At 54.4% G+C, this 20,440-nt stretch overlaps 2 protein-coding genes across 2 annotated transcripts in view; one reads left to right on the plus strand and one right to left on the minus strand.

The window, feature by feature from the left end:
- Nucleotides 1-11,392, minus strand: part of LOC111157652 (tetratricopeptide repeat domain 38) — a 23,192-nt gene extending 11,800 nt beyond the window's left edge. The window contains exons 1-6 of the mRNA XM_022519257.1: nt 11,360-11,392; nt 10,333-10,410; nt 8,067-8,148; nt 6,528-6,699; nt 5,466-5,639; nt 2,563-2,638 (exon numbers count right to left, since the gene is read on the minus strand). Coding sequence (XP_022374965.1) covers nt 2,563-2,638; nt 5,466-5,639; nt 6,528-6,699; nt 8,067-8,148; nt 10,333-10,410; nt 11,360-11,392 — 615 coding nt within the window. The remainder of the gene's footprint in view (nt 1-2,562; nt 2,639-5,465; nt 5,640-6,527; nt 6,700-8,066; nt 8,149-10,332; nt 10,411-11,359) is intronic.
- A 1,295-nt stretch (nt 11,393-12,687) lies between these two features.
- LOC111157463 (polycystin family receptor for egg jelly) overlaps nt 12,688-20,440 on the plus strand; it is an 8,825-nt gene continuing 1,072 nt past the window's right edge. The window contains 3 exon segments of the mRNA XM_022518883.1: nt 12,688-12,701; nt 14,016-20,104; nt 20,107-20,438. Coding sequence (XP_022374591.1) covers nt 12,688-12,701; nt 14,016-20,104; nt 20,107-20,438 — 6,435 coding nt within the window.

Genomic DNA, 20,440 nt, shown 5'->3' on the forward strand with positions numbered 1-20,440 from the left:
CGGGCTCCTGGCTCCCCCTTGCAGACGACCACACACCTATGAATGGCCTTCTGGGCTCATCCTGATGCGGGCTCCTGGCTCCCCCTTGCAGACGACCACACACCTATGAATGGCCTTCTGGGCTCACTCTGATGCGGGCTCCTGGCTCCCCCTTGCAGACGACCACACACCTATGAATGGCCTTCTGGGCTCATCCTGATGTTCTTACTACTCGGAACAGCAGGCCCGTCCCCCCTGGTGAGAAGCAACAGCACCGCAGAAGTGAAGTGCCCCAGAGGGTCCGAATGCTGAGCCCACCACCTGCCCCCCCCTCGGGCTCCTGGCTCCCCCTTGCAGACGACCACACACCGATGAACGGCCTTCTGGGCTCACTCTGATGATCTTACTACTCGGAACAGCAGGCCCGTCCACGACCAGTGAGCCTGACAGTGACCAGCAAGGCAGGCAGGACACACGGTGGGATTCCGACCCCACGGCTGTCTTCTTCGTTTCCTCCTGGGTTCAGCTTCTGTGTCCTGGGCACCTCCCGAATGCCAGGCACAGAGCGGTAGGCTGAGGCTTGAAGTGGCCCAGCTCAACAGGAGCCCAGGTCTCCCGCACTGCACACCAAATCACGACCTCCCCCAGCCCCGCTGCCTCGGTGCCCCATGCTTTTCCCAGAGGCAGAGTCCCTGGCCTGGCCCCTGCTGTGGGGTTTAGGCCGACAGGTTGTCCCCAGCAAGCCCAGCCTCTCTGCTCCACCCGCTGTTTGCACAGGCCCGCCCAGGCCACGTGGGGACGCTGTAAGAAAGGGGCGTCCTGAGAAGGGACCCATTGAGGTGCTGCCCTTCTGCAGGGTGGACGCGAGGGCTGCCGCTCAGGGTAAGGAGCGGGGCAGCTCCCAAGGTTAAGGCCAACCCTCTGCGAGGGACTCCTGATCAGTTTCCTCACTGGGTCAGAGTCACAAAGGCTCAGCACCACCCAGTAGGTCCCCCTAGCCTTTGCCCCCAGGGCCTGCCCTGCCCACCTCCCCCGCCCTAAGCCTCAGCCTATCCCTGGGCTCCACACTTCCTGAGCACTGTGCTCCCCTGCCCTCCGCCCTTTGCTCTCCCTGCCCCTGGGGTTTGGCTCAAAGCCGCTAAGCCCACACCCCATGCACCACCAGCCTGAGGCCTCTCCAGGCTCCAGCGGAGCCGGGTGCGCGCGCCTCGCTCTCCTGGAGGCGTGGCGGTCACTGCCACTGTGGGGCCCTGCTCCGTGATCTCTGGTGTATTGGCACTGGGGTCAGAGTGTGCCGCCTGTAGGAGGGAGTGCAGCGGGAGAAAGGGGCATGAGGCCAGCAGAGTAGGGCTCCCCAGGCCACCACCTCCTTATGCCCCAGTGAGGCATAAGCCTGCACCTTTTGTCTGTCCTCTTGCTTCTGGAAATATCCTGCCAGCCCTTGGCTGCCCAGATGGACACCAACGAAGGAGGGGGTCCAGCTGCCATGGTCTCCAGGGCACCTTCCTGTGGCTGATCCCCCCTGGACAGTGTGGCCTGCTCACCCCAGCCAGGGAGCCCAGAGGCCTTGAAGCACGGAGCCATCACCCTGCACTCGAGTCTGGGCTCCATCTCTATAACGGAACACATTTCAGAAACCTCACAGCCTCCTGGGGAGGGGTACTGGGGGCCAACTAGGGCGATATCTGCAGGAAGGAGCACTGGGTGGGATGTGGGAAGCCGGGTCTGGTCCAGGCAGCCTGAAGGACAGCGGTCCAGTGAGAAGGCCCGGCCAAGCACCTGCTGTGCCCTCCCTGAGCTGCATGGAGTGAAGGAGGCTCCAGCCATGGCCCCTCTCTGAGCCGTGACCCCCTCATGGGGACAATGAGGAAGGCAGTGCCTCGTGGTAGATGTGAGCAGGTTAAGCAGCTGTGTATAAAGTGCCTGTATGCATGACAGCCCCTCTGCGCCTGGCCTCAGTTTCCACTCGCCTGAGGACAGGGGCTGGAGGACAGGGACTCCAAGGACCACAGAGGACACTCCGAGCCCCAAGTCCACCGCCACAGCCTGTTGCCTGGTCCTGGGCCCCTGGTGAGGGGTGCCCACCACGCGCCCGGGTACCAGCCAGCCCACCAGGAGAGCATGACAGACGGACCGGGGCTGGCGGGCAGCACACACCCACCCTCCTCTACACTTTCACCTGGGTTCCCTCCTTCTGGAAGGAGGCAGAGGTTCAGGGAAGGGCTGGCTGGCAGGAGCCCAGCCCCTGGGTCAGGGCCCTCAGGAAAGCAGCTTGCGTTTGCAGTCACGGGGCATCTCCCTGAGGCTCTGCTCTGAGACAGACAGAGCTGGGGGAGCCTGGAGCTGCCTCCTGTGGGGCCTCGAGGGAGAGGTGAACACAGCCCCCCTCGGCCTCATCCACCTTCCCGGCCCGGGCAGGTGGTGTGCGGACTGCAGACCATGGGAGGGGAGGCTGTGCTCGCCGTGGCCAGGAATCCTCCCCAGTGTCTCTGAGGAAAAGGAGGCCGGTGGGGGGCCGTGTGTGCTCTGCCCCACCCGACGGCCCTCCCTGAGGGGTTGGCACCTTGGCAAGGGCCCTCTCACCTCTTTGGCCAGCTTCTCTGCCTTGTCATAGAAGTTGGTTTCCATCAATCCAAATGAATAGATGCCTTTCACGTAGCTGAAAACAAAACAAAGTCTCCAGGAAAAGTGGCCTGTTTAGCCCTCAGTATGGGCTGAACCGTGTCCCCCAGAATGACATCTGAACATGGACCCTAATTTGGAAGTAGGATGTTTTCAGACGGTGCAGTGGAGATGAAGTCCTACGGGGTGAGGGCCGGCCCTGAATCCAATGACCGGTGTCCTTATAAGAGAGAGGAGAGGGGCGCCTGGGTGGCTCAGTGGGTTAAAGCCTCTGCCTTTAGCTCAGGTCATGGTCCCAGGGTCCTGGGATCGAGGCCCGCATCGGGCTCTCTGCTCAACAGGGAGCCTGCTTCCTCCTCTCTCTCTGCCTGCCTCTCTGCCTACTTGTGATCTCTCTCTCTGTCAAATAAATAAATAAAATCTTTAAAAAAAAAACCAAAAACAAGAGAGAGGAGAGAAGGCTTGGACACACACACACACACACACACACACACACGCTGGAACCACAGAACATAGGCAGATGCCGGGGTGGCACAGCTCCAGGCCAAGGAGCGCCAAGGACTGCCAGCTACCTCCAGAAGCTAAGGAGAGGTGAGAAGGCGAGGAGGGGTTCTCCCCTGGAGCCCTCAGGGGGAGCATGGCCCTGCTGATGCCTTCATTTCTGCCTTGTGGCCTCCAGAACACTGAGAGCATGAATGTTTGTTGTTTTAAGCTGCCCGGCTTGTGGCACGGTTCTGCCAGCCCTGGGAGATGGGCACCTCCCCCTCAGCAGCCGGGCACCACCCCAAGTCGCTGGATACTCTGGCCGTTGGGGAGCACCATTACCACATTGTCTGACCCCCAAGCCCTGTCTCTAGAGCGGGCCCCTTGGCAATTCACACCCTACCCCCATCAACGCAGTGTCTCCCCTAAGGATGCTGGGGGGCCATTTCCTTCCTGTCCGGTGGGGGGCACCCACCGAGAGGCACAGCCCAGGATGCCTCTCGCCTCTCGGGGAAGCACCAGTGAGTGCAGGCTGGTGGTGGCTTCTAGGCGTGCCCAGCCCCGGGCCTGGCCTGACCTGCGCTCACTGGGCAGCTCCTCCCCAGACCCCAGCTCCTAGAGGCAGGGACCCTTCTGTCCTGTGCCCTCTTTGCCCAGGGCCAGCCCCGGATGGGCCTGAAGACACTTCCCGGGATACATGGGCCCTATGATTTCTCAGCCATAATCGCCAGCACAGAGTACCGGGCTGAAAGAAGCATTGTCTCCTGGGGTTTGGAGGGATTATGGGAAAACAAGATAGAGTGACGGAGCTCCTATTTGTGACTCAGACATTATGCTTACTACCATGCTCATAGACAAAGCCTGGCTCTCGTGATTCACAGAAGCCACGTCCTAGCACACTGGCTTTCAGACTTTTCTTTCAAATATTTATTTCTTTCAAACACTCAAGTATTTCTCTTAAATGTTTAAGTATTTCTTTAAATATTTAAATATTTCTTTTAAATATTTATCGGGGTCATTTCACCTGCAACATTTGCACATGTACAGAATGCTCATGGTTTACCCAGTCCTGCTGGGCTCTTGTGATGAGGTAATCTCACGGGCCCACTCGGCAGGGCTACGGTACTCAGTTGTTCAGCCAGACAATATCTAGGTGTTTTTGTGAAGGTTTTCTTCAGGTGTGATTAACTTTTAACTCTGTAGACTCTGAGTAAAGCAAATTACCCTCCATAACATGGGTGGGCCACATCCAATCCGTTGAAGACCTCAGAGAAAGGAGTGAGGTCCCCAGAAGGAATTCTTCTTCCAGATTGCAACACAGAGACCCTGCCTGATCCCTCAGACTGCTGGCCCAGTCTGTGGATTTCAGACTTTCTTGCCAATCTCTGTAACTTCATGAGCCAATTCCTTAAAATCAATCAACCAATCTCCACACACACACACACACACACACACACACACACACACACACACACTTGTATATACATATAAATGATACGGCTACAGATATTCGTACCCTCTTTGCTCTGTTTCTGTTTCTGTAACACAGCTCTCTAATCCATGAGCCCATCTGTGATGGACATAACCATCGTGTGATTTTTTTTTTTTTACTTGTATTTATTTACTTGAGAGAGAGTGAGAGAGAGAGAGAGAGATCATGAGCAGGGGGGAGGGGTAGAAGGAGAAGCAATCTCCCTGCTAAGCAGGGGACCCCAAAGCGAGACTTCATCCCAGGACCCTAAACCATGACCTGCCTGAGTGGAAGGCAGCCGCTTCACCGACTGAGCCACCCAGGCGCCCCCCCCATCCTGTGATTAGACACGATAGGGGTCATTCTGTGTGGTGGTCACTAGGGTGGCTCAGGCACTCAGGGCCTCCCTCTCCTCCCGAGAACAGAACAGAGATGCACATCCTGCCCTCCCCTGGCTGGGTGACCAGCTCCGGCTGACGACTTGGAAGTGGCAGAGTGTGTCCCTTCCTCTCTGAGCCCTGCCACTGGGAGTCCCCCAGGGGTGCCCTCTTCTCTCCCTCAGTGATCTGCTAGATCCTCTGGGTCACTGATGCAGGAGGGAAACAAGGACAAGGTTGCAGAGCCCTCAGCCCTCCTGTGACAGGTGTGTAGTACGTGCGAGAAATGAGCCTTTGGAGAATCAGATCTAGGAGCTATTTGTTACTGCGGCAGAACTACCCTGGGTTGATACATACGGTACTGCCTCACCCATAGGATAGGATGGGATGAACAGCAAACGGAGAGACCTTTTCACTTGCAAGGATAGGGAGAATAGCCACAGTAGATTCAGTATTTTTAGGGCAGGGTCATGTTTTCAGGGTACAGGAGGGAGAAGAAGAAAGAAACGACGTGATTTCCAGCTGGCACGTACCTGCTCAGGGGGATGCTGGGTGTCCAGAAGGGGTAAATTCGGGCCACAGAATCTCGCATCTGCTCCTGGTAGCCCAGGTAAAAATAGGCATCGTGGGAAAATTTTAGGGCTAACATGTCCGTTGGGTGGTCCCAGAGGATCTGTTCCCATAGTTCACAGGCTCTGGGAAAGTTCCTGCGAGACAAAGAGAGATTTCTCAGTGACACCGGACATACAGTTCATCCACAGGAGGCCGAGAAGCGGTGGCTTCTTGCCAGTCTGCACCGGTTCAACAGAAATGCATATAATACATCAAGAGGGGAGGGGAGAGGGAGGGAGGTGGGGTAGAGAGGAGATAGAGAGAGAGAGAGAGAACATACTATATATACACCCACACACAAAAGTTTCTATGTTAGGTTGTGGCTCAGAAAATTGAAAAACCAGTGGGAAGCTTTACTCTGGAATTCAAACCAACCAAAAACTGGTTTAACAAGTTGCCAAAGCCAGTGAACCAGCCACAGGAAGTCTGTTGGGCGGGGGGAAGCCCATCCCGGGCCGGGCTGGCCACTGGCACTGACCCAGCAGAAAAGGCCAGGCACAACTTGCTTACTGCTTTGGAAGCCGCATACCATCCACTCAGGTCACCTAGCTGGGCAGAGCGTCAACCCTGCCTGAGCAGATGCACTGGCTATCCCGGAGAGGGGCTCCAGGAGCACGACATCCACACACAGGGGGACAGCTGTGGGGACAATGGAGGCAGGGGACAACCTTGAAGGCCACAGCAGATGCTCACGCGGGTGTGTATGTAGCATGTATTATGTATGTATATGTATTAAGGATTTCTCTAAGGTGGTCCTATTATTTCTGCAACAAACATAATAACCAATTCATTTAAAGAAGTAAAGTAGCTGCTTTGAACGCTAAATCAGAGATCCTAGCCACCTGTCTCCTCATCTGTGTTCAGGTGCAGGCACAGCAGCAGGCAGGGAGAGGGCCGAGGGAGGCAGGGTGAGAACAACCCCAAGTCCCCCTTGCTGAGGGTACTGGGTGCCCATGGCATTGCCCGGCCAGAGAGGCCCTCACCCCTTGGCAAAGGTCTCCACCGCAGACACGTGTAGCCGCTCCCGCTGCGTCAGCGGCTGTGTTTGGGAAACCTCCACCATTGTCTTCACGGCCCGGTCCAGCTCCCCGTCCAGCCGCACGGAGCTTCCAGTGCCGATCAGCACGAGGCCGTTGGAGATGGCGTGACCCATGGCTGGGGAAAGGTTGGAGAGCAACGAGTGACTGCGATGGCCCCGCCCCGCCCCGCCCCCGCCCCGCCAGCCTGGCCAGAGTGTGAAATAAACACCCCCCATCCCAGGAGGGCCTGACCCGGCGGCTGGCGCGCGGCGCACTGGGCCCCCACCACAGTCGGAGCTCAGCTGGACCCTGAGTGGCACACCGAGGAGTGGCACTCTGAACCAGTGTTTTCTAACAAGGGCGCTGCGGTGCGTGCCAGTGTCTGGGGCATCTCCCCTCACCCCTCCACTGGTTGGACTGGTTAGGTGCTGCCCGTGGGCCCCCATGGCCCTTCAGCCCTGCTTCCCTCCTCCGCCAACACTCACTACCGCCCGCACAGGGACGCCAGGGAAGGGCTCAGCTGAAGCTGGAAGCTGGAAGGGCTCAGTCCAGTGCCAGGGGCTGGTCTCTGGAGCACAGTGGGTCTGAGCCACGCCCATGCATGGAGAGCTTGGGGGTGCGGTGGGGGACGGAGGGTCTGCCTGTGACCCTTGTAGCAACCCTGCCGGCAGGTCTGCAGACCTCCAGGCCCTACCTGAGCTTCCTAGCCCTCAGCCTGACAGAGCCAGGGTGTCTGCAGGCATTTGGAACTCGGTCACTAGCCCAGGCCCGAGACCGAGGATCCGACTATAGTGTAGTGTTGGGATGACCCCTTTGGTCCCTGCTTCTATCCTGGGGCCAGAGGTCTGCTCAGCGTGCCTGAGCACACTCCTGACTCCTGGTCCCCTGTAGGCTGGGCCGGCTTCCTTCTGCCCCCATTCTGTGCATCCTATCCTCAGCAGGTTCCAGAATGCCCTGGGCTGACCTACCTATGCCCGCGGCACACAAGGCTTCTCTGGAAGGCAGCTATGCTCACTACTGTAACACCAACACTCACATGGCTTATCTGGGATGCCAAATTCTTTCACGAGGTCTCCATGGCTGAAGCCTCACCAGGGTCCCGAAAGGCTGCCGTAGCTGCCTCTCAGGCTCCGGAGACAGGTCCGGGATACAGAAAGCCTTATGTGGTCCCAGCCACCCAACCACCAGCTGGGTCATTTTGGATACATTTCTCGTTCCCTTTCTTCCTCTGAGAAGTGGGATCAGCATCTTTCATGCAGAACTGATCGACAATGAGGGAAAAATTAGGAAGATGGCTTCTGGGGAACCCAGCACCTGTACAAAATCAGCTGTTATTCCAAGCCCAACAGTGACTGTCGCCTTCCTGCCCTCCCTCTGAGCAAATGCCAGCCCGATCACTGCCATCAGCCTGCCATCCCCGTGCCAGCTGAGTCTCGAAGTCAGGGAACCAGAGAGGTGTTGGACCCACACGAGGAGGCTCAATTCAGGGACGGCATCACTCACCGAAGGTTGGATCCGCGGCTTTGAGCTTCGACAGGCAGCCCTCAATGCCACCAAGACTTCTGTCGTTGGTCCATTTGACATACTGAAACAGAAAAGACAGAACAGACCTGTCCCCAGGGAGTCCTTCGTTCATGTTGAGGAAGGCATGTGTCTCAGTCTGGATCTTCTCTCTAGAGAATTCAGGACTTTACAGTCCACACTCCAAGCGACCACACCTGGGTTGGTCTCATGTGAAAAGACTAAACACCCAGAACTGAAGGCATGTTTTCTAGAAACGATCAGGTCGCCATTTTCAGGAAGGAAAACATCTAAAGGAAGCTTCGTCCTGACAGACGACCTGCCCAGAGCAGCGGCTTCTTTGGTCAAAAGATGGGCCTTGAAATCCGGTACCACAGTAGGAAGCTTCTTACCTTTTATTCATTCCTTCCAAAAAAGAACTTTATTAAACATTTAGGACAAAAAGAAAGAGGCATGAAAGCCCAATGATCAAACTCAGTCTCACCCCCATTGGGTAGATGTGTTTCTAATCTTTTCTCCCCCCAAAATGCTTATTTTGGGGGACACCTGCATGGTTCTGTTGGTTAAGGATAGGACTCTTGATCTCAGCTCAGGTGTTGATTTCAGGGCCATGAGTTCGGTCCCTGCGTTAGGCAAGAGAAAATAAATAAAATAAAAATGCTCATTTAAAAAAAAAATCCTAAAACCATAATAATACACTGGATTTTTTTTTAAGATTTATTTATTTATTTATTTGACAGATCACAAGCAGGCAGAGAGGCAGGCAGAGAGAGAGGGGGAAGCAGGCTCCCCGCTGACCAGAGAGCCCCATGCGGGGCTTGATCCCAGGACCCTGAGATCATGACCCGAGCGGAAGGCAAAGGCCTAACCCACTGAGCCACCCAGGTGCCCCAATACACTGGATTTTAAAACGTGTCTCATCACATTTGTCTAGATGTCTAGACGTCACGATGTCTAACCTACATCTTCACAGAACTAGCTGAGCATGTTTACCTAAGACACAGGGGAGGCCGTCTAACGCAGACTGGCACAGAGACCTTGACCCATGGGACAGAATATACACAGGCCATGTGGGGGTCAGGGTAGACCATGCTACCTTAAGGACTCGGGCTGTGTAACAAATCAAGGGCTCGACCAAGGCCAAAAGGAGCAGGAAGAGCACAGAGCTCGCAGGCGCACAGTGGAGGCCTGCGACGAGCTAACGGCATTTCACTGGCTGTTGCTTTTGCCTGGGCTTCTAAACGCTTTTTTGGTCCTTAAGTCATATGGATGGACTTAGTAGGCAGTGCTCTCTCATTGCTCATGATAAACACCGGGTCTGGGGGTTTCTATTGGCATACACAGACCCAAGGGCATCCTGCTTCTGCCCTACCTGAATGCATGAGCCAGCTCAGCTCCCTGGGCCTCAGTTTCCCCACCTGTCAGAGTAGTTGGACTCCGCCTCTGAGACCCTCCTGGTTCCAAAACTATAGGCTCCTTTGCTGGTGTTGGAAATGGCTGGCAACACGGTGGACGGGCTCACAACAATCAAGCTGAGAGCGACGTAGTCGAAGATTCGCTCCAGTACAGGGCCCCAGGCCCTTAGTGGAGGGGACCCACATCAACCCCGCAGGCCACAGGGGGATGCCCAAGGAGGGTTAGTACCTTCATAAATACCCCACTGCTGTCTGCCCACCCCTGGGGCCACCTCTCAGCTGTGCCATGGGTCGGCAAAGATGCTTCCAACACCAGGCCCCAGAGTACATAAATTCCACTGTCACTGGCTCCTGAATTCATCATGAAATGGAAAACAGCATGTGCCACTTTCCAAGCTGTGGGCTCTGGGGATTCAAAGCATGACGAAGCGTGTTTGTGTCACCAGGATGCCCTACTGTACCCACGGTGACCAGGAGACTTGGGTCGCCACGGGGCTGATGGGCTTCGCTGCTTATAAAACCAGAGTGCTGATAAAGGCGGTAAGCTGTAGAAGCTTCGAGCATGGTGCCCGCCGTGGTCATCAATCAGCAGCTTTGCATGAGAGTGCATCGGGCGATATGTGTGTTGGGCTAGAAATCAAATACCCCTGTGTTAGATGGGAGCGCGGGGCACAGCGGCTCACGTGCCTCAGGGCCGCTTACTTGCCAGCATAAAAAAGGGGATGCCGAACATTTAAACATGAAAAATATGTTCCCTAAAAGCCTTCAGTAATTTTCAAACCTGCACGGTGGGCCTTCAGAGCGGAGACCACCGCATTGCTCGGGAGGCATACCTGGGTCAGGGTAGCATCGAACAGCTTGCAGGCCTCGTTGCTTGTGGTTGAGAGTGGGAGCCCAGCATCCTTCCATGCCTACACACAGCGAGAAGAGAACACCCCTTTATCCTCCAAATGGAAACCCCCCACACCCAAGCACAGAGGATCTCCAAATGCAGAAGTTTGTCACCCAGTCTGGGTTTCCAGAAACCCCAGCCTTGAGGGCATGGACCCTCAGATTTCAGAGACAGTGCAGAGCACACGAAGCTGAGCCCTGGGTGGGCGAGCCTCATGTAAATTCCAGCATGCGGGGGCGGGGGGGGGGGTCTCTGAGTAGCTGTGTGCCTCCTGGCAACGACCTCTATCAGATCCTTGGCTGGCCCACATGGGGTTCTAGAGGATATATGGGGCACCCGTGCAGTGTCTGCTCAGAGAGCAAGCACACAGTACATGTAAGTCCCTGATGAGACTGAAGGGAGGTCTGGGAGGGCAGGAAAGGGGTATAATGCTAGCCTGCTTAGTGGGGAGGGTGGTATTTCCATCTGGCCGGCAAGGCTATCTGCCAAACACCAAAACAACGCCTCCCCTCTCTCAGCTTCATCAGACGACTCACACCTGTTCACCTTTAGGGCTGCCTTTGGTGCCCTACCAGGGCCTCACAGACCTGCGACTCCCCTGGGAGGAGAAATATCCTGTACCCACCCACCTCCACCCCCAGCCCAGATTACCTCTTGCATAACTCCGGGGCAAGGCCCCTGAACTCCACCTTCGTCTGCAAAATGTGTCCGGGATCCCCCCCCTGGAGGGTCCCAAGCCATGCCTGGGCTAATGCTTTTTAGGTCCCGGGGTCTCCGAGGGGCCGAGACACGCGGCGGGGGTCCCACGGAAGGGTGCTCTGGTCCCTTCCTGCAACCAGGACGCACGCCAGGACCTCACGGCCAACTCTCCAGCTGACCTCGGTTCCCATGCTGGTCGATCCCGCCCCGCCGCGGGCGCCACGCCATCCCTGGGCCGTGGAGCCGGGCCGGGTTCTGCCTCCACTTACCTGGCAGTCACGCAGGGGAGCGGGAGCGGCCATGGTGCTGAGAGGGTGGCAGGGCAGGTATCAGGGTCCAGGCGCCTCCACAGCCTTGCCTATGCGGGAGGGGGGAGGGAGGGGCGGACACCGCGGGGGCGGAGCGGGCTCGCTCCTCTGCTCGCTCACTGGCCAGCGGCACCGGCCCGGCCCCGGGGCGCTCCAAGGAGGTCCGCCCCTGCCGCGCGGGGTTTGGGCTGGAAGGGGTACACTGCAGTGGTAGCGCCTACCTCCCCCATCAGACACCTAGCCTGGGCGGCAGGGCCCGAGGGCGCTCCACCCCCGCAAGGGGACTCATCCCTGCTGGGGACCCTGTTGGGGACGCAACTGCAGAGTCCCTTGGGAGCCCTAGGGCAGCGGTCACTTGCAAGCTCTTCAGAGTCCCATCTTAAGCCTTGCCCGGCACACATGCCTAGAGATCGTTTTTTGGAGTTATATAAAACTGAATGGCACTCACTACTAGAGCCTGTAGAAGAAAATCTGCTACATGATCCCATTAGGTAATGCTGATTAATATGCAAATAATATATTGCTCAGGAACTGATTCCAATGTAAACGCAAAAGAAACCAGAGACAGGAGGAAAAACGGAATTCAGATCAATGGGTGCCTCCACCCCCAGTGCTGAAGATTCTCTCAAGGGTACATTGAGGCCTTGCACTGCCCCAACAGTGCTGTCCCCTTACTTGTGTGTGAGTACCACATGGGGGCGCTTGGTTATTTTTCTATCTTTTTGGATATCTAGATCTTTTATAATACTCCCATTCCGCTTTGCCTACCATCTGACTTCCTTGTTCTACCGTGTCTGCAAAACTTCCCAGAGTTTTATGTGGTTGTCCCCACCAGAACACTGAACTTGCACTTGTCAAGGGCAGTAAAGGCCTTCCTGCTTCAAACCCAGTCGCTGCCTTGGCCACCTCTAGCACCTCCTCTTCCCGATCTTCATCTGCTCTGACCCATCAGGCAACACTGTGTCTTTCCTGAATCCCCTCTTTCCTTGACTTCCAGGACACCACACCCTCCTACTCTCCCTCCCACCCCACTGCCTGTCTCTGTCCGCCTCACCCCTAAGTACGGGAGGCGGCCAGAGTCTGTCTCCTTCTCCATCTGGGCCTCCTCCCTACATGCCTCCTATGACCCCAATCTGAGTTTTCAGCCCCGATGTTTCCTGTTGTCTTAGCTCAGACTGCTAAAACAAAATACCACAGTGGGGGAGGGGGGCAGAGTGGGGCGGTGTCTGAACAGCAAGGATTTATTTCTCACAGCTCTGGAGCCCCACGTCCAAGCTCAGGGTGTCAGCATGATCGGTTCTCGGTAAGGGCCATCTCCTTTCCTCGCAGATGGCCGCCTTCTTCTGTCCTGACAATGGCCTATCCTTCGGGGTGGTGCACTCAGAGACAGAGAGAGGGGATAAGAAAAGAAAACCCTATTACATGTTGCCTTCAAAAGACCACTTTAATTATAAAGACATACATAAGCTGAAAAGGAAATGAATGAAAAAAAGATACGGCATGGGGACAGTAAGCATAGGAAGGCTAGTGTGGCTATTTTATTTCATTTTCCAGTTTTATTCAGATACAATCAACATATCATCTGGCATCGAACATCAGGTGAAACAGACTTCCAAACAGAGATGATTACTAGAGGTAAACAGAAACATCTCATCACGAGACAAGGACCAATTTACATGGACGTAACACAAGTGTGTATCCATCTAATAGAGCCTGAAAAGACATGAAGCAAAGATGGACAGAAAGAAAGGGTCAAAGACACAATTTCCCAGTCAGCACAGGAGAGAGTAACAGCCTCTCTCAGCGAGTGATAGAAAAACTAGAGAAAATCCAGGGAAGACATACAAGATGAAACACTCGGGTACCAACTCTCTTGATCTAGTTGACCTCTGTAGGACAACCCACCCAATGACGGGAGACACACCTTGTTTTTAAGGGCACCAGGACCATACAGCAAGGCAGACCACACTACTGTATGGGCTCTCAAGCAAGTCTCAGTCCATGCAAAGGCTCAAAAGCAGATGGAATGTATTCTCTGACCACAACTGACTTAAGTTAGAAACCAGCATAACTGTAGGATTTCGCACAAGCTCCAAATACCGGGAAATTAAACAACCCATTTGAACTGATGGTTCAAAACCCAAACGGGCAAGTAGAAATAGTTTAAACTGAATGATAACAAAACTAGGCAAGCATGCAGGAGGCAGTTAAGCAGTGTTTGGTGGGACATTTACAGCATTAAATGCTTCTAGAGAAACGAAAAAGATCTAAAGACAAGGATTTGGGGTTTCATCCTAAGCAAGTAGGAAAAGCAAATCAAGAAACCCAGAGTCAGACCTCCCTGGGCTCTCAGCGAGTTCACATCCCTGTGGTTTTTTGCCAGGGATAGGTAAGGGGTATCTGCAGGCTTTTGGGAGCCTGGTGCTGCCTTAATGGATGAGCAGTCCTGGTTGGAGGCCTACTGCGGCCAGGCAGGGGTCAGGGTACCACGGAAGCCCACCCATTATCACCCACTGAGTTCTGACCCGCACCCTGCGCCCCAGCCCTCCGCAAGACACGAAGGTAGTCTGGACCCTGAGGTCCGCCTCCCCGCCCCCCCTCCCCCGCCCCCTTCCAGGCCCGCGCCACCCGCGGCGGTTTACCAGACCCCACGGTTGCGGCAGCGGCTCCCAGGTTCCCAGGCAGGCGGCGCTATGCGGCCCAGAACCCAGCTTCTCCTCCTCCTCTTGGGTCTGGGCCTGGGCCTGGGTCGCGGGCGCCTCCCGCGGCCCACCACTCCTCGCAGGGCCCTGGCTGCCATCCCCGGCTCCCGGGCGACCGCCACACCGGAGTCCGGACCCTGCCGCCCTGATCCAGCCTTGTCGCGCCGACCACCGCCAGCCTCCCGGACTCGTGGCCCGGGCCTCAGAGACGCGGCCGAGCTGCGCGCTTGGAGGGCCGCCCCTGGCCTCGGGGAGCCGGCCGGCAGCGCCCGCGTCCGCCTGCGGCCCCGCGCGGCCCCTGGCGGCGGCGTGATCCTGGCCGGTGGCGGCCGCCTCTGCCTGCCCCGCGGCCCCGAGCGCCCGCTCTGTGTCCTGCTGCGCGTCCTGCTGCGCGCGCACCTGGCCGCCGCGCCCGCGCTCGTGCACCTGCGGCTGTCTGCGCGCCGCGGCCGGCTGTCCCTGCTGTGGCGCACGCCGCTGCCCCGCGCGCTCGGGCGCCCGGAGTGGACCTTCTGGCTCGTGCCGCTGCGGCCCGCCGGCCCTCGGCGCCCCCGCCGTTCCACCTCCGACCTGCCGGCCGCCGGGCCTCGCCCCTCCGCGGGCTTCGTGGCCCAAACGGAGTGTCCCACGGATGGGCCCACGCCTGTTGTCCTGGAAGCTGTCAACTCGGATGGGCCTCAAGCCATCCAGTCTTCCGTGTCCTGCCAGGTATCCCCAGACGCGCCCTGTGCGATCACCATGGTGAAGATCAACAGGAACAGAGATGGTGAACCCTTGGTGCTGACCAGGAAGATGGCGGCTACCCTCAATGCCACGTACAAGTACAACTGTCCATACTCCACCTTAGTTGTTTCGTACTGGCAGGTGTTTTCTGTGCGCTCGTTAAATGATCTGCCCCGGTGGTACAGACCATTGGATATACCAATCACAAAATCAGGGAGGGCGCCAACATTTCTGCATATCCCTCCAAAATCTTTAACTTGGGGGGTGTATGTGATCAGATTCGTAATCGACATCTATGCGAATCGAAATTGGCCTCAGGCCTCGGCCTCAGATTTCATGTATGTCAGCATCGTTAGAAGTGACCTAGAAGCAGTTATTCCTGGGGGTCCCAACATAACAATCAAATTCACAGATCAGCTGGTTCTGGATGGAACGGGGTCGTCTGATCCAGATTCGGACAGCCCTTCGGAGGGACTCCTCTTTTCTTGGTACTGTACCACGGATCCGAAAAACTACCAGGGACATAAAATCACAGTGATGAGCAACAGCGTCTGCACCCCAAAGCAGACTAATCTGAACTGGAAGGAGGCCTCTGGCCCTGTCCTCACACTTCAGCCGGGAACACTGAAAGGTGGAGGTGTGTATTTCTTCAGAATGGTGATCCGCAAGGGCGCTAGGACAGGCTATATTGATAGAAAGGTACACGTGCTCAAAGGACCAGTCCCCACAGCAAACATCTCGTGTATTGAAAACTGTGATGCCGTTTTGGGTATTTCAGCCAGATTTTCTTTGTTTCTCAATTGCACAAATGGTTCAACAAGGCAAGATGCGTATAAATGGTCGATTCTGTCATCTCTGGGGGATGAGGTAAACTTTGATTGGGCGAAACACACCACAACAGGGAGGAATGGGGCTCATTTGTCTATAAAAGCTTTTGCTTTGAAGGATTTTCCTGAAGCTAAGTTTTGGGCTTCTGTGCATCTAGCAAGTTGGAGTGGGCATAACGTGGACTTGAAGCACCCCTTTGTTATCAACCATGTCCCTGAAACCGGAGAGTGCAGCATTAATCCAGCTACAGGAGTTGCCTTTGTTACCAGGTTTGTCATCCGGTGCTCTGATTTTAAGGATGAGAACATACCACTTACATACAAAATGGTAGTCTCTGATTTGTATGGTTTGGGTCAGATCAGTTCTGTAAAAGAGAACACCTTGGGGGCCATCCTGTATTTGGGGAATGAGTCCACATCGCCCCCTTCCTTTCTCCCTGTGGGTGTGTTGGCTAATCGTTATGCCATGAAGATATCTGTTCAGGTGTATGACTCTCTAGGAGCTTTTTCTCAGGTGACTTTGTACGCAACCGTACATGCCCCTATGGATAAAATCTCAGCCAAGGGTGTGCTCGATCGCTTATTCAATTTCACCATGGGACCAAATTCATCGCTATCTACTTTGCTTGACAACCAGGAATTTCTACCTGCAGGTTATTTAATATATATAGCAGCTTCTATTTTGAATAACATGAAACCTGAATTAAGTTTGGAAGCTGACAAAGCCAGACTCCGGGAATACCTTGTCAACCAGACTTTCATTCTTCCCAATAGCACTTTGGTGGAAATTAGCCAGGTAGTCATGAGTGTTACTGAGTTAACCCAGACGACCGCCGGATTCACTCGAATGGCTCAGAAACTGGCCACAGTGAGGATTTGGCTAGCAAATCGAGCCCTACAGCAGACTCGACAGAAGGATTCACACGTTCACTCTGAAGAAATAGAAACTGTGAGCACTGGGATATTAACAACTTTGTCTAATATCTTGAAACTGACTGTTAGCTATGAAGTGGTTGATGAGCCTTTCTATGTGTTGGAATCACTAGCAGACACAGTATTGGAGGGTAAAGTGCCAGGGAACGAGACCACCACAATGACGGCCTCCAGCCTTAACGTGTATGTCAGGAAAACTGAAAGGTGGGATGTTACCGATATCTTCAGGAATGAGAAAAGCAGTCAATATTATTTTCATCCGACGCTAAATGTGAGCAGTATTCCTAGTTTACATGAAAATGCCCCGATTTCCACCATGTTTTGTGAATTTGCTGATGATCCCTTTCCTTGGATGAATGATCAGGAAAGCTGTTCTGCAGAGGTGGTTGGATTCAGGATGACAGGAACCACACCTGACGGCGATGTGGTCGAGATCATGCCTGATGTAGCAGAAGTGTACATCGCCAGAAAAAACCTGAGCTTTGCAGCTTTTAACCTCACAGTGGGACCCGAGAGTGAGACCGAGGGAGCTGATGAGTCCTTGAAAAGGACGACAGGGAAGTTTAGGGTTGAGGTGGACAGCAGTGTAGTGAAGGAGTTGCTGGTCCACATTGTGACCGAAGTGACCGTGTTGTTCACGGTGTTGGTATACGCCGGCAATAAAATTACCCCCACTGCTCTGGTCGCCACATTCTTTGTGCCCCATGACATCCCTCCCATGGCCACCCATAGTGAGCTCTTCGGCTCAGCCTGTGCCGTTAGGGAGGCCCGCGTGGTTTGCCTTCCAGCGTCCCTGCTGCAAGTCATAGCTCAGCGAGGCGGCTCGTCTGAGTGCACCTTGATCATAGCTCTGCAGGCACCTCGTTTTGTCATGACAGCCAATGATAAGCTAGTGAGAATCGCTCTTTTCAGCGCTCACTGCCTAGACATGTATGGGATCCAGAGCGATTGGAGAGAAGATACCTGTGTTCTCGGAGAGAGGACCACGTGGCTAAGAGTGCACTGCATCTGCCAAAGCACAAGGAGGGTCCGACGGCAGCTGGATCTAATAAAACAGGCCAGCAGGCACCTGCAAACCCACTTTCTGAAGGCCAATGTGATTGTGCTCCCCAATGCTGTAGATCTACGGTTGGAGGTCATCACAAGTGTTACCCGCAACTATGTGACGCTCTTCACTGTACTTTTCATTATGCTGATGTACATAATCCTAGCTTTCTGGGCTTTGCTGAGAGATGAAACGGATCGGTATCTTCGGCTACACGTGATAATTCTACTTGATAATGATCCTTATGATAAGGTGTGTTACCTCGTGACTGTTTTTACAGGAAGCCGTTATCGGGCCGGGACCAGGGCCGATGTCTTCATGCAACTTATGGGAACGGAAGGTGCCAGCGATGTGCATTGTCTGAGCCATCCGTATTTTACAACCCTCTACCGCGGAGGCATCAACACTTTTCTCCTAACCACGCGAAGGGACTTGGGGGACATCCATTCCATTCGTGTGTGGCACAACAATGAGGGCAAATCCCCCAGCTGGTATCTAAGCAGAGTCAAGGTAGAAAATCTGTTCAGCCGACACATCTGGCTGTTTTTATGCCGGGAATGGCTTTGTATTGACACCTCCTTGGACAGAACATTTCATGTTACCGACCCAGACCAGTCCATCAACAGAAAGGACTATTTCCTGATGGAATCAGCTTACAGGATGGGGAGAGATCACTCGTGGTTCTCTATTTTCTCCAACAATACTTCTAGGGCATTCAGCAGGCTGCAGAGACTGTCCTGCTGTTTGGCGATGCTGATGGCCTCCCTTCTGTGTAATATTATGTTCTTTAATCTCGACAGACCAGAAAATTTGGCTTCAGGAGAGGGGAGCTACGTCAGGTCAATGATGATAGGACTGGAAAGTGTGTTAATTACGCTGCCTCTGCAAATATTGATCATTTTTCTCTTCACCTACTCCCAGAGGGAACTTCGTGTGACTCTAGAAAAGGTATCTCCCCGGAATACTTCTTCCATGGAGCTAGAGAATCTATACTGGGAGGAATTTCTGAGAAGATGGTATGCTCGTGAGTCGGGGGACTCATCCATCAAGGGGGCTTTGGAGCCTCCAACTGGGAAAAGGCCTAGACTTCAAAAGACTGCCCAGGCGCTGTCTGCGACGCGGCACCAGCCTAAGAAGAAAGAGAGCAGGGACTCACCCACCCAGGCAACAAACATTAATGCCAGTAACGCAAACACAAATAACAATCAAAATGTTCCTTCTGGAGAGCCGCCATCCCATGCGGGTCCCACTCTGGAACTCAAGGAGAAGAGCAGTTTCGTTCTGCCTTCATGGTGCCTTCATATAGCGTGGCTGCTGGTTTTCGCCACGTCCATTATATCTTCGTTCTTCATCATATTTTATGGGCTGACCTATGGCTATGAAAAGTCAGTGGATTGGCTCTTTGCATCATTTTGTTCATTCTGTCTGTCCATTTTTCTGGTGAAAACGTGTAGAATTATACTTCTGTCAGGCTTCAGAACACGTAGGCCCAAGTATTGTAAAAACCTTTCATGGGAAAGCCAGTTCCGCTACACTGAGATCGAGCTACAGAGCACACTGAGCCCAGAAGAAATGCAAAGGCAACACAAGCAGATCATGGAGCTCCGAAGATCGAGGATGTACCAGCCCCTCACTGAAGACGAAATCCTAATATTCAAGAGGAAGAGGGCAATTAAGAGGAGGGCTTTCCTGATCCTGTGTTACGTTCTGACTCACTTCATCTTTCTAGCCCTCCTGTTGAGGCTCGTCGCCCTCCTGCGTCACACGGACAGCTTTCACTATAACCAGTTTGTTCGCGATCGGTTCTCTGTGGATCTCGGCTCGGTGACCAAGCTGGAGGACATCTACAGGTGGCTGAACAGCGTGCTGGTGCCCCTGGTCCACAACGACCCGAATCCAGCCTTTCTGCCCGACAGCTCCTCTAAAATCCTGGGGCTTCCGCTGCTGAGGCAGGTGAGGGCAAGACCTGGCGATAAACTCTGCCTGCCTGCCAACTTTGCCCAAACCAGCATGGGAAGAGAAATCCATTGTCATCCCAGCTATGGCACTGACGCGGAAGACACCAGAAACTACTCTAGCCTTTGGAACAGAGTTCTCAAGAGGCCTGAGGATAAGAATACCAATGGGTTTACTTACAAGCCTCCAGAGAAGATCTGGGGGTATGTCTCCCACGGACTCTTACACACCTACGGGTCGGGAGGCTATGCGTTCTATTTTTTCCCAGAACAGCAGCCTTTTAATTCCACCGTGAGGCTCAGGGAACTCCAGAGCAGCGAGTGGCTTGATGAGAAGACGTGGGCCGTGATTCTGGAGCTGACCACCTTCAACCCAGACGTCAGTCTGTTCTGTAGCATTTCTGTCGTTTTCGAGGCGTCTCAGTTAGGGGTTGTGAACACGAGCTTATCCGTGCACTCCTTCTCACTTGCTGATTTCGACAGGGAGACTTCCGCAGAAACCTACTTGTATGTGGCCATTCTCATTTTTTTTTAGCCTATGTGGTCGATGAGGGTTATGTCATCATGCAAGAAAGGGCCTCGTACGTGAGAAGTGTGTATAATCTGCTCAACTTTGCTCTAAAATGCATATTTACTGTGCTGATTGTGCTCTTCTTTAGGAAGCACTTCTTGGCCACTGGCATAATTCGCTTTTACTTGTCGCACCCTGAGGACTTCGTTCCGTTTCATGCAGTTTCTCAAGTCGATCACGCCATGAAGATCATTTTGGGTTTCCTGTTATTTCTGACCATTTTGAAGACCCTCAGGTATTCCAGAATCTTCTATGATGTGCGCCTGGCTCAGAGGGCCATTCAGGC

This window comes from Enhydra lutris, unplaced genomic scaffold (assembly GCF_002288905.1).
Source record: "Enhydra lutris kenyoni isolate GAN:26980312 unplaced genomic scaffold, ASM228890v2 scaffoldscaffold55, whole genome shotgun sequence".
Classification (NCBI taxonomy): Eukaryota; Metazoa; Chordata; class Mammalia; order Carnivora; family Mustelidae; genus Enhydra; species Enhydra lutris.